At 33.2% G+C, this 11,540-nt stretch overlaps 1 protein-coding gene across 1 annotated transcript; it reads right to left on the bottom strand.

Annotated features, from left to right (window-relative positions):
• Positions 1-5,777: 5,777 nt before the first annotated feature.
• LOC148282970 (uncharacterized) lies at positions 5,778-8,668 on the bottom strand. Its single transcript, XM_088224232.1, has 2 exons — positions 8,289-8,668; positions 5,778-8,077 (listed from the first exon to the last, which is right to left on the bottom strand). The coding sequence occupies exon 2, from the start codon at positions 8,072-8,074 to the stop codon at positions 7,004-7,006; it is 1,071 nt and encodes a 356-aa protein (XP_088080358.1). The 5' UTR covers positions 8,075-8,077; positions 8,289-8,668; the 3' UTR covers positions 5,778-7,003.
• Positions 8,669-11,540: the final 2,872 nt, after the last annotated feature.

Genomic DNA, 11,540 nt, shown 5'->3' with positions numbered 1-11,540 from the left:
GTGTTTTCCGGAGCAGGATTCTCCTACTTCTTTGACATGAATCTCTTTCATGTATTTTTTCTTTTTTATAATATGTACGTATTTAATGTGTGTTTCTAATGTGTATGTTATATTTGAATAAATGAATTTAATTTAATTGAATCAGGCAGACTTTTTTTACCCTTACCTAAGAGCAGTCATCGAGATGAAAATACGCAACCAAACTTCTGGTTCTATTTCACATACAGAACTGTGCTCTTCATCTGCCTGGGAACAGGGAGTGTGATACCCACCCGTTATTTATTTTCTGGGAAGTAGTTGTAGTGAAACTCTGAACTCATGATATCAGATGTATATTTAAGGGACATGTAATTTGGTGTAAGTTTTGGCTTACCAAACAATAATATTATTTAGGTTTTTCGAACTTTGATAAAGGGACAGCAATGTTCTGAAATCGATCGGCATATTCAATTTACACAAAACGTACTTGGTGACATTGTAAACATTGCTTTTGTTTCTTGTTTTCTATATCCGCTTATATGCACGTAGTCATTACCAGACGCCTCCAGAAGATTGAATTGCCAGCATTTTCACCTCCTTCCATGTCAATCCCGGCTCCCTAACTTTCACTGAATACAGCCGAAACCGGTAGACATAAAAATTCAGTAAGTGGTGATATGCTTAAATATGTCTTTTGTTCCACATTCACTCCTAAACGGAGCATGTGGACATCACCAGCTGTCTTCAAGAGACCCTATCACCAGCCAGCACTCTCACCTTCCCCGGTCAATTAAGCGCCCCGGAGTTCTCTCGAATAAAGTCGAAAGATCGTCATCGACGGCCTTCTAGGATGACGTGAGCCCGCAGTTTTAAAGAAGAGCCAACTTGGGATTAGGTTATCAAAGGCAAATGAAGGCCAAGCCATATTCACTAACATTATTTAAATCACTAAATGATTAGACACACAACAAAGAGCTAGATTCTTGCATTCCAAACACGGCTTAATTACTTAGTTAATCTTTAGTGGTTGGACTTGTTAGGACCCTCTTAAAAAAACCTATATACAGTTTTCACTCTTCAACTAACTTTTAATAATACCAACAGTATTTATTTTTATAATTAATTTATTTCACAAAAAACATAATATTTTATTTTTTTATATATAAACACTTTACTGGGCATAACCCGTGTCAAGGCATTCATTTACATTATTTTTATTTTAGGTTCTAGTACATGATAAATATGATATAATATAATGAATAACACTGTATTGATAAAAACATAAAACATAAATATCAGACATGTAATAATAATTCCGAGTTCGAATAGACAACTGTTTTTCTAAAGTGATCATCTCAAGGCAGTTTTCAAAACCCGAATGCAGAAGCCATTTCTAACAAATAAATTAAATCTCTGTTTATTTGTATTCAATTTTAAATCAACAGGTAGAGTGTTGTTAATTTTGGGAGCAAGGTACATGTGACTCCTGTGACTCAGAATTACTACTATTACCTTCGATACATTGCGTTATGAAGGTCACCCAAACAGAATCACTATCAGATATATTAATAGGATACCACATAAGCATGTATTTTTGGTCATCGCCGTAATTTTTTTATTATTTTTTTTTTGTTTTTTTACAATAAACGTAAGTGATAAAACAGAGTATTAAAAAAAGCATAATTGCATAGCAATGAAATAAATATTAATTGTAAACATAGCTAACAAAAAAATCCTACATCGGCATGGCCTGTTGATGGGTATACTAGAAAATGTTAATAAATTTTTGCTCTTCTAATAAATAATGGACAGTTATAATATTTTTGTGTAACATAAGAAAGAAAAAAATAAATATTCTGTAAAAGATGGTATGTATTTTTTTTATACTAATTAAAAAAGGAAATAAAAAATATTTAAAAAAAACACAAAAATATTCCTTATTATTAAAGGGCAACAAAATAAATCATAGAAAAAAAGAGTTCATATCTTTAGTTTGAATCCAAGATAGTGCATTTACAGTTCTGTGTTTTTGAAATTTTTTTGATAATTCTGCAATGCACGCATTTTTATAATTTTTTCAGCGTAGATTTGACGCGGAGCATCCCAGACGTAAATTTCGATTGGAGAGGCACTACGCCATATAACTCGCGAAAATGTGGTCGCCTTCGGTCATTGCCAATGAGGTTCATTGACTGGGAGAAAGTGATTCTAGGGTACGATGTTGGGCGGCTATTGACCTGCCGCACAGCATACGATTCGACTAATTCAGAGAGACAAAAGTTGTGAACCATAATTTTAAAACATTGATTTGACTAAATTTTACTATGCCCTTAAATATTGTTCTCAACCGGTAATGCATTTCAAACATTTTTTTTGCGACATGGCCCCCTTAAAAACAATGAGTAAAATTGAACGCATTTATGCAGATGGCAGCCAGCCATAGAAAAGTGAAACTGAGATAATAACACTTTTGTGAAAAGAGTGAATATACAAATGTACACAACAGTTAGAATATTTTTGACTTTAACAAATGATAAACAATGAAAACATAAGTTTTTTGTATATGACAAACAAGAATCAAATTATGTACTTGATCAGTTTTAATGATTTTTAAAGAACCGCAAGATTTTTCTAGAGCTGTAGGTGTTTTCTGCAAATAGAAAAATTCAATTTTTGTAATCGACACTATTTTCAGAAGGTGATTTTATACCTTTTTTATGTGGAAGCGGTCTGGCTGTATTAAACAGAACATATAATTGACCTTACTGCACCCGATAACATCAATATATCTCATTTTTTCAAAATTGTGGACGGGCTGCTTTCTGTATAACTACGTTCAATTAACGTTTCGGATCCATGTAACCGGCTACCTGCTTGGGCCGACCCTAAACGTTAAATCTGTGTTTCATGTAATGTTAAAGTACTTTATATTAATAAATTTTACAAGAAGGGGTGAAGAGGTGTTTTAACTCATCAAAATATTTGTGAAAATTTAACAATACTATAAAAAAAACACAATTTTAAAAACAACAAATATTGTATAATTTTAATTTGGATAGTCCTAAAGTATATAGTCAAGCTGATTAAAGGCATAAAAAGTCTACATATCATCCCATCACAGAAAAATGTTGAGGGTATAATTATTTCTTACAATTATTTGCGATAAATAAAAAAAAACAACTTTTTGTTACCTTATCCCGTGACCTCATATCTTAATTTTTACCAAAGAAATAACATATCAACTGCGTTGTATAAGATCTTAGTGCATGAAGCAGAAATGATTAGATGTTTTGTAATACAATTAGGAAAAGTTATGTCCGAAGAGGTTTGAGATGCCGGCAACAAATAAATTGTAATAGTCAGATTGGGTCACACGTCAAAAACTTATCATGTTGATGGCTATATTTATGGTTTAATTTAACACGTATGAATGCTTTATGATCCTTACATTTCTTTTTGTAGGAAATACTAAAGAAAAGCGGCCAAAGATGTTTAAATTTTATTTATTCATATAAAAATACGTATTACAAAAAACAAATAAGAAATCTCTTATTCCATGAGACCAAGAGCCCTATGTTGAGTTGGGATACAGCATAATAGAAAGTGGAAGCATGCATATTATTAAAGAATACTGCAAATAAAAATTATTACACTACAAAAAGTGGCTTGGTGGGATTTTAGTTTTAGTAAAAATATAACAAGTGAATTTTTTTTTTTTTTTTAAATTGTAAAAATGTATAATTATGCTATTAAATCAAATGAAAATAAAAAAATAAAAAAAAATATATATAAATTTCAATAAACATCTGGACAACACGCTTAATAGAACTACATATAAATCTATGCAATATCTCGCAGCAGTCTCCTGTAATGGTCCCTTCCTTTAGACAAAATCCAAACTCGTACACTTCTTTTAAAAATGGCTTTCGTTTTGGAGAACTTAACATGTTTATCCAGGACATAGATTTTTGGGGCCACAAAAGAGAACTTACTCTGAGTGAAAGTCGTACTGATGAAAAAACATTTTTTTAATCAAAATAAATTAATTAGAATCAACAAAGTTATGTTTTATTCATTGACACATCTTTATTCTGTCAGTTCGAGTTTTTAAAAATCCTACAAGTCTGATTTCGATCTTTGTCCACCTAGATTGGTTGAATCGCATACTGTGTGCCAGTTCACTCTACATGTAGTATCGGAAGATTTGACTATTAAGGGGAGTTTCGAGATACAAAAAAATCAAACACCCAACAACCCAAGCATCTCGTTGAAAATTTTCACATTGATGAAATATTTTTCTTAGTTAGCCTTTCGTATTTTAAAAATAATCAAAAAATATTTATTTATTATGTTCTATAATCCAGCATCCCTGCAAAAAAAATATTTTTTTTTCTTATTCGGTCTCGCGGTGTAGTGGTCAGCGCGTTTGCCTACCACACAAGGGGTCTCGGGTTCGATTCCCGACATGGTTGAAAAATATTTATTTGAAAATGTGTTTTTACACTAGAATATTTCATCTTCCCTGGACTGGTACCTGAAGCGTAAGGCTGATTACCTTACCTTTATGTTATAAAAATGATTAAGATATACTGCGATTGGTGTACCAATGCAGTAACTTATGCACTATTCGATGTGGAAAGGGAATGATGATGAAGATATAAGTATCGCAAAAATCGCTTTCAAACCATGTCTACTTCAAGAATGTGGTTTGATTCAAAAGACTTCTAACTTATGGAATAGTATTCTTGTTTGCTGCGGACTAGTGTATCGTAAAATGGGCGAATGGCAGTTGTATTGTTGAAATATCTAGAGTTTCAAAGTACGAACCCAAGCATCTTACAAAATTTTTCTACGACACTAGTAATATCATTAATTAATACTAATATAATAATCATTAATTAAGACACCATTAATACTAAATGCACCCTTGTACAAGCATTACTTCTACCCATTATAGATTACGCTGATGTTTTCATGACTAATTTAAGCTGTGAGCAACTCGATAAACTTGAACGACTTCATAATACATGCATAAGGTACATTTTTGGTCTCAGGAAATCTGACCACATTTCTGATTATCGTAGGCAACTGAAATGGCTCAAAATTAGACAGCGGAGAGACTATCACTCCCTCTCCCTTCTGTTCAATTATTATTATTATTATTATTATGGATAACTTACATAGCGCCATTTTCGTAATATAATACCTCAAGGGCGCTTTACATAGTGATTCTATTGTTAAATAAATTCAATTGAAGCTTTTAAATTTGTTTTTTATTTAAAAAAAATATTTTGTTGTCACATGCTACGGATTTATTTAAATGATTTAGAGAACAAGTGGGTTTCAAGTTTTTTTCGAAACATCACTTCATTTTCACAGCCTCGCACCTCTGCTGGGAGAGCATTCTATGCCATAGGGCCTGCGACCCCAAATGCGCGTTCCCTAAATCTAGTAATAATGTACTTCATAGTCCTAACGCTCCTTTATACATGCGTGAAAAATTTCAACGCTTATCAGTTCATGGTTAACCTCTTCATTCTTATCCTTAAGGCACTCTCTTAATACCCATCCTCAATTCCTCTTTCTTCTCTAACTTATATAGTGTCCATGCGACTCGACTGTGGAACCATCTCCCACCCACCACCAAAGATGTTACTACATTATCTCTATTTAAATCACATCCGAAGGAACACCTCCTTTCTCTTGCTTAATCTCTCCTCCTTTTCTTTTTCCTCTTTCCTTTTTTTCCCTTTTCCCTTGAGTAATAGTTTTGATTTAAGGTAATTTATAAACAAATCGTCGTCAACGGGAAAATACCTCCCGTGTGTCAAAAACGTAATTGTTCAGGAGCAACTAAAAACTGATTTCTGAGAGCTACGAATTGTTTTATAAAACACCAAAAATACGCTTTTTAACTTTAAATGTCAGAATGTATTTTCACGAAAAAAAACCTTTTTATTTGAAGTACAAATAACATTTTTTGTGATTTTAAACACATGGTAGGTTTTTTTGGACATGAAATGACACATAGGAGGTTTTTAACTATACATGGGAGCATTTTTTCAGATGTTAAGAGATGTACAAAATGAACAATCAGCCACATAGGATACTTGAATTGCCAGTTAAAAATTCAAAATTCAAAAATCAAATCAAAATATTTATTCAGAAAAAAGTACATACAAAAACTAAAGTAAATAAAACAAAATAAAAATAATATTGTTAAAATACAATCATTTTATGTCAGCTTGTAGCTGCCTGCCCTTTATAATTAATAATTTTAATAATAAATCTTTGCAGGTATGTAAGAAGTTATCAACTTAGTACTTTAACCTATTTTTTTGTTGATTTTTTGTCCTTACATGAACTCCCTTTTTTAGTGTTCTTAATAACATTTTTTTTAACCTTTCCTGAACTCCTTTTTTCACCTATGACTTGAGGAGCCTCGTTTACAGATTTAATTTTATGTTTAACTCTCGAGTCTGGCTTGTGAGGAAGGCTATCGTAAAATGAATGACTGTCTTTTTCTACTGCGCTTTTAAGGGATTGTAAGTCTTTAAACTTATAATCTGTTATAGGAATGGGCTGATCATAGAGGGGTTTAATGTTGTTCAATGGCACATTATGTTCAATAGTACGCCGCTGAGGTAGTATTGCCCATTCGTCGGTAAATTTAGTTTTATAAAATACATTTCCATCTGGGGTGTATTTTAGTTTACACAACTCAGCCACTGTTGAATCCCCTATTTGGTTTCCAGGTCTGATTGATTTAAAATTAGTTTCTTTACCCTCGTAATTTAAAAAGAAATCATAGCTCGCTACTTTCACAGTGTAGGGCTTTTCAGGCCTCGCTGCTCGCATCATTGCGATGTAATCTGAGGGCGTGTTTATTGGAGGGATAAACAAGTGCTCCAATGTAGCATGGACACTATCTACTTCCATTATTGTATGTCCCTTAGTCAGGTAAAGTTGCTCTATGGTCAAATTCTTTTTGACAGCAACATCACTGAGGGCACTAGCAAGGGTTTTATAAGCAAGGGCTGCAATAATGACTAGGAACCTTAGGTAATAAATCTAGCCAATTATTTACAGATTGGGAAGTCTCAATTTTCCTTTTTTTTCTTGGCGGTAATTGTGCAGTTGTATTATGTTCAGCTGAATCATGTTCAATAATATTTTCTTTTTTATTCCATCTTTTGAACGTATCTTCTCCCAAGCACAAGGTATTCAATAAAAACCTCCTACAGACCTTTACCATTTCACCCCCATCTTTTGGTAATAAAATATCATGGCCTCGTTCTTTTTGTGAAACTTTAGATTCAATCACATTTTTATTTCGTCTTTTTCTTATAGATCGTGTGTGCACAAATCCTCTGATAAACACCTTTTTTTCAGCCCAAGTCTTTAATTCCCAAAATTGTTTAAACAGACCTTGACGAATGCAGTCAGTTATCTGGGCACACATGAAAGACCTCTGAGTTTTTTTTACTAACAAATTATGCCCACAGCGACTCTTCATAAGTCTTGCTGGTTTTTTCGAATCGTTAACCACCTTTTGATTAACTTTACGATATCCCACGTATGGACTTCCTGATGCTCGAAGAAGTCTTCCAGTTTCTTTTCTATCACGCAATGTTTTGTCTATTAATAAATCAGAACTTTCTCGAGTTGCAATCCCTGCTTGTTGGTCTAAGAATTGAATCTCCACTTCATGATTAATAACAGGGTCCTCAGTGTGCACTGTTTTATCTACTGATAAATTAGAACTTGCTTGAATTGTAGTTGTAGTTGTGGTCCCTTCTGCTTGATACAAAAATTGAATTTCTATTTCATTTTCAATATTCATAAAATTGATAAAAACACCATCATCAGTCCGCTTTGCAATCTGCGATTCGTAATCATTGGTGGATGGTAATACTTCTGAAATTATTTTCTTCAAGGACTCATCCGGGATGTAAGAAAAATATTCCTCAGATGATAATGTCATCTGAAGTGTTGAATGCTCGCCAATATTATTTTCTACTTCTGTTGCATTTTTTGTTGCTTTATTATTCTCCTCGTTCACCATTTCAATCATACGTCTTCCTCGACTTGTCATTATCTGAGAAAAGTTTACACAATCAAATTTGGTTTTTGAACAAATAGTATTAGGCATTAGCAATTTTTAAAAGCTTTGGTTCGAATGAACTTGCCGAAAAGTTAAATGCATAATATTCCGCATTATTTAAACTAAACAACATAACCTCAATACTATGTGAGTAGTAAAGAAAACAAAAAACCTCATAATTTACGTAATAAATAATAGTACTTACATAAAGTATTATCAGTTCTTTCCTATAGTATTCTATGTTGTTTGTAATGCACCACTAATATGCTAAAAATATGCTTTAAAACGTTTTTAGGTGAGAGTAAATCAATCTGTCAACACTGTCAAAAAAATGCGCTAAAGGCAGGAATGAGCAGGAAGAAACAATGAAACATCTCCTATGTGTTTTTTTCAAAACGCGCACTATGCTAATATTCATAGAAGTTTGCTAAATCAAAAGCTCCTATGTATACATGGAATACATGGGAGGTATTTGAAAACGATTTTTTTTCAAAGACCACATAAGAGATACAAATAAAGGTTTTGAATTAAGTAACAGTATTCTCTACGCATGGGAGGTTTTTCCAATCGGTAGAACAGTTGAAACTCTACGCAATGTCATATTTAACTCATTTTCGTAAAATCGACCACATAAGAGGTATTTTCCCGTTGACGACGAAATACGTTTATTTGTATTTTTATATATATTTAGAATTTGAATCTTTTTTTTCCTATTGCATATGTTCTGTAACTTGATTTATAAAAATAAGACTTTAATTATATTTGTTGGTTGGAAAAAATTACAATTCAGAAATAAACCCGCCAATGTACAAATAACATTGTGTACAAAAAGTTAAATAAAAAAAATAAATAATACGAGTAATTATGGGACTTAAACGTGACATTCGCTTCAAAACTAATACTTTATATTTAATTTGGTTACATTTTTAATGTTGTGAGGAAGTAAAGATGTTTTTTGGAGCACGTATACAAAATAACGCAGCATTTTGGTATGCAAAAAAGTATTTTTTTAGATACAGACCAACGCCATAAATTACTGAAATCATTTTGGAGGCAAGACGAGTCCACAGAAACTTTAAAAGATTTAAAATCTTGACATAGTCAGCAAAAACAAGGTTATCGAAGTTTTTGATCAAGTCATCCCTTTCATTTAAAAAAAGAAGGAAATGAAGGGGTCCCAGGTTGGATCCTTGAGGAATTCCAGAAGTTGTGTTGTATTTAAGTATGATTTAAAAGCCCACTAGGGTTAAATTAACAAAGTTTAATTAAAAGTCACGTTATATCTCCACTGGTTTGTGTAGTCATCATGTTGTTAGTAATGGTTATTTTTAATACAACAACAACAACAAACCATCACGCCGTTTCTCCGTAGGGGTAGGCAGAGAGGATAGAACGCCATAACACTCTATCTTGGCATACAGACCTCGCTTCCTCTACATTTATACATCTTCTTATGCACGCACGCCGATTATTTCTACTTTTGACATGTCCATCTTCAAGTATTTGATGGACTTGATCGTGCCATGTCTTTCTCGGTCTTCCTCGTTTTCTGCATCCATCAACATTTGCATCGTAGATCCTTTTAGTCGGTCTTTCGCTGTCCAATCGCTCTACACGTCCAAACCAACGCAGCACCCCTTTCTTAATTCTGTCAATAATGCATGTCTCAGCCTTACACACTTCACGGATCTCGACATTTGTGCACCTATCATACATCGTTTTACCACACATTTGCCTGAGGGATCGCATTTCGACAGCATTCAACCTACTTTCATCATTATTTTTCCAATTCCATACTTCGCTCCCATACATTAGAGTTGGAACTAGAACTCCGTTGTGAACTGCTAGTTTAGCCTCCTGCGATAAACATTTGTTTGCCAAAGTAGATTTTAGTGCACCGTTCACCCTGTTCCCGGCACTCACCCTCCTTTCAATATCTTTATCGGCCTTTCCGTCCCTAGTAAACATACTTCCCAGGTACACAAATTCTTCTACCTGATTCAGAATATCTCCGTTCACGCTGATCTCACATTTAGTTATATTTTCATCCCTTTCAAAAACCATCACTTTCGATTTATCAACATTCATAAGCAAATCACTTTTCTTGCATACCTCGTAGACTTTTGTTACTCAGAATTGAAGGTCTTCTTTGCTGCTAGCAAGAAGCACGGCATCATCCGCATACAGAAGACAGTTATACCATTCATTTTTGCTCCCATTCTTAAATCTTTCAGTTCTTTCATACAGTTATCGATGTATATGTTGAACAACCATGGTGACATTACACATCCCTGTTTGACTCCTTTCGGAATATTAAACCACGATGTGAATGACCCATTCACCTTCACACATGCTGTTCTGTCCTTATACAGTGACGCAATAGCCCTTGTCAGGTTACCATTTACTCCATTCTCCGATAAAACCTTCCACAATTTCTCTCTGTCAACTTTATCAAATGCCTTTTGCAGATCGACAAATGCGCAGAAAAGTTTCTGGTGTTTAGCCAGGAACTTTTCTGTCATATTTCGCAGAGCAAATATTTGATCCATACATCCTCTTCCATTCATAAATCCACTTTGTATATCCCAAACTCTATCTTTAGTCACTTTTCTTACTCTCTCAATCAGTATTCTGCCATAAATCTTTCCAACAGCGCTCAAAAGGCTGATAGCTCTATAGTTTCCGCAGTCCACCCTAGAGTCTTTTCCCTTTAATTTTTAATTCGTCTGCAATATAGTAGTTAGAAAGTTATTTGAGTGTTTAAATTCATTGATTATTATTTCTGACTGCGCTGATTTGTCTTTGTAAATTGAATGTGGTAGTGTTGTTAATGTCTGGTATAATATTTTTTTATTTTAGAATTTTTAGTAACTGTTATGTCATCGTCTTGTATATTTCCCGAAGCCATTTTATTATATATATATTTGGTATTATAGTATTTAATAGTTTATCTATAGTATTTGATGTCAGACTGGCGTGTTGTTGAACGCTCACAGAACAACGATTTGTTGAATTTGGTCATGCCATGCTTTTCTCGGTCTTTTTCATTTTCTAAATCTATCAACATTTGCACCGTCAATCCTTTTAGCCATTTTCTCTCTATCCAATCCCAAGTGTCCAAACCAAACTCTTTACTTGATTTTGTCGATAATGCTTATTTTAGCCTAACTACGGACAATGTACGGATCTTAAAGTGCTATCGCACATAATTTTATTACACATTCACCTAAGATATCGCATGTTGACAGTATTTAGTCTACTTTAATCCTTGTTTTTTTCATTCCACACTTCGTTTCCATACACCAGGGTCTCCACCAAGATTTTTTTGTGAACGTATTTAATTATTTAAAAAAATAATTTTACCATTACTTCTACGGTTTTATTATAAAAACATAAACAATAAATACACTAAATCTCTGAGTCCATCAAATTTTAAATTCTCTGATGCAGTTCTTCA

Source organism: Micrasema longulum, unplaced genomic scaffold (assembly GCF_059751315.1).
Source record: "Micrasema longulum isolate JH-2025_06_02 unplaced genomic scaffold, ASM5975131v1 h1tg000274l, whole genome shotgun sequence".
NCBI classification, from domain to species: domain Eukaryota; kingdom Metazoa; phylum Arthropoda; class Insecta; order Trichoptera; family Brachycentridae; genus Micrasema; species Micrasema longulum.
Note: the sequence above shows the minus strand (reverse complement) of the source record. Positions and strands in the feature narration are given on the sequence as shown.

Coding starts and splice junctions, on each gene's coding strand:
- LOC148282970 (XM_088224232.1), bottom strand. CDS start 8,074: ATGACAAGTCGAGGAAGACGTATGATTGAAATGGTGAACGAGGAGAAT.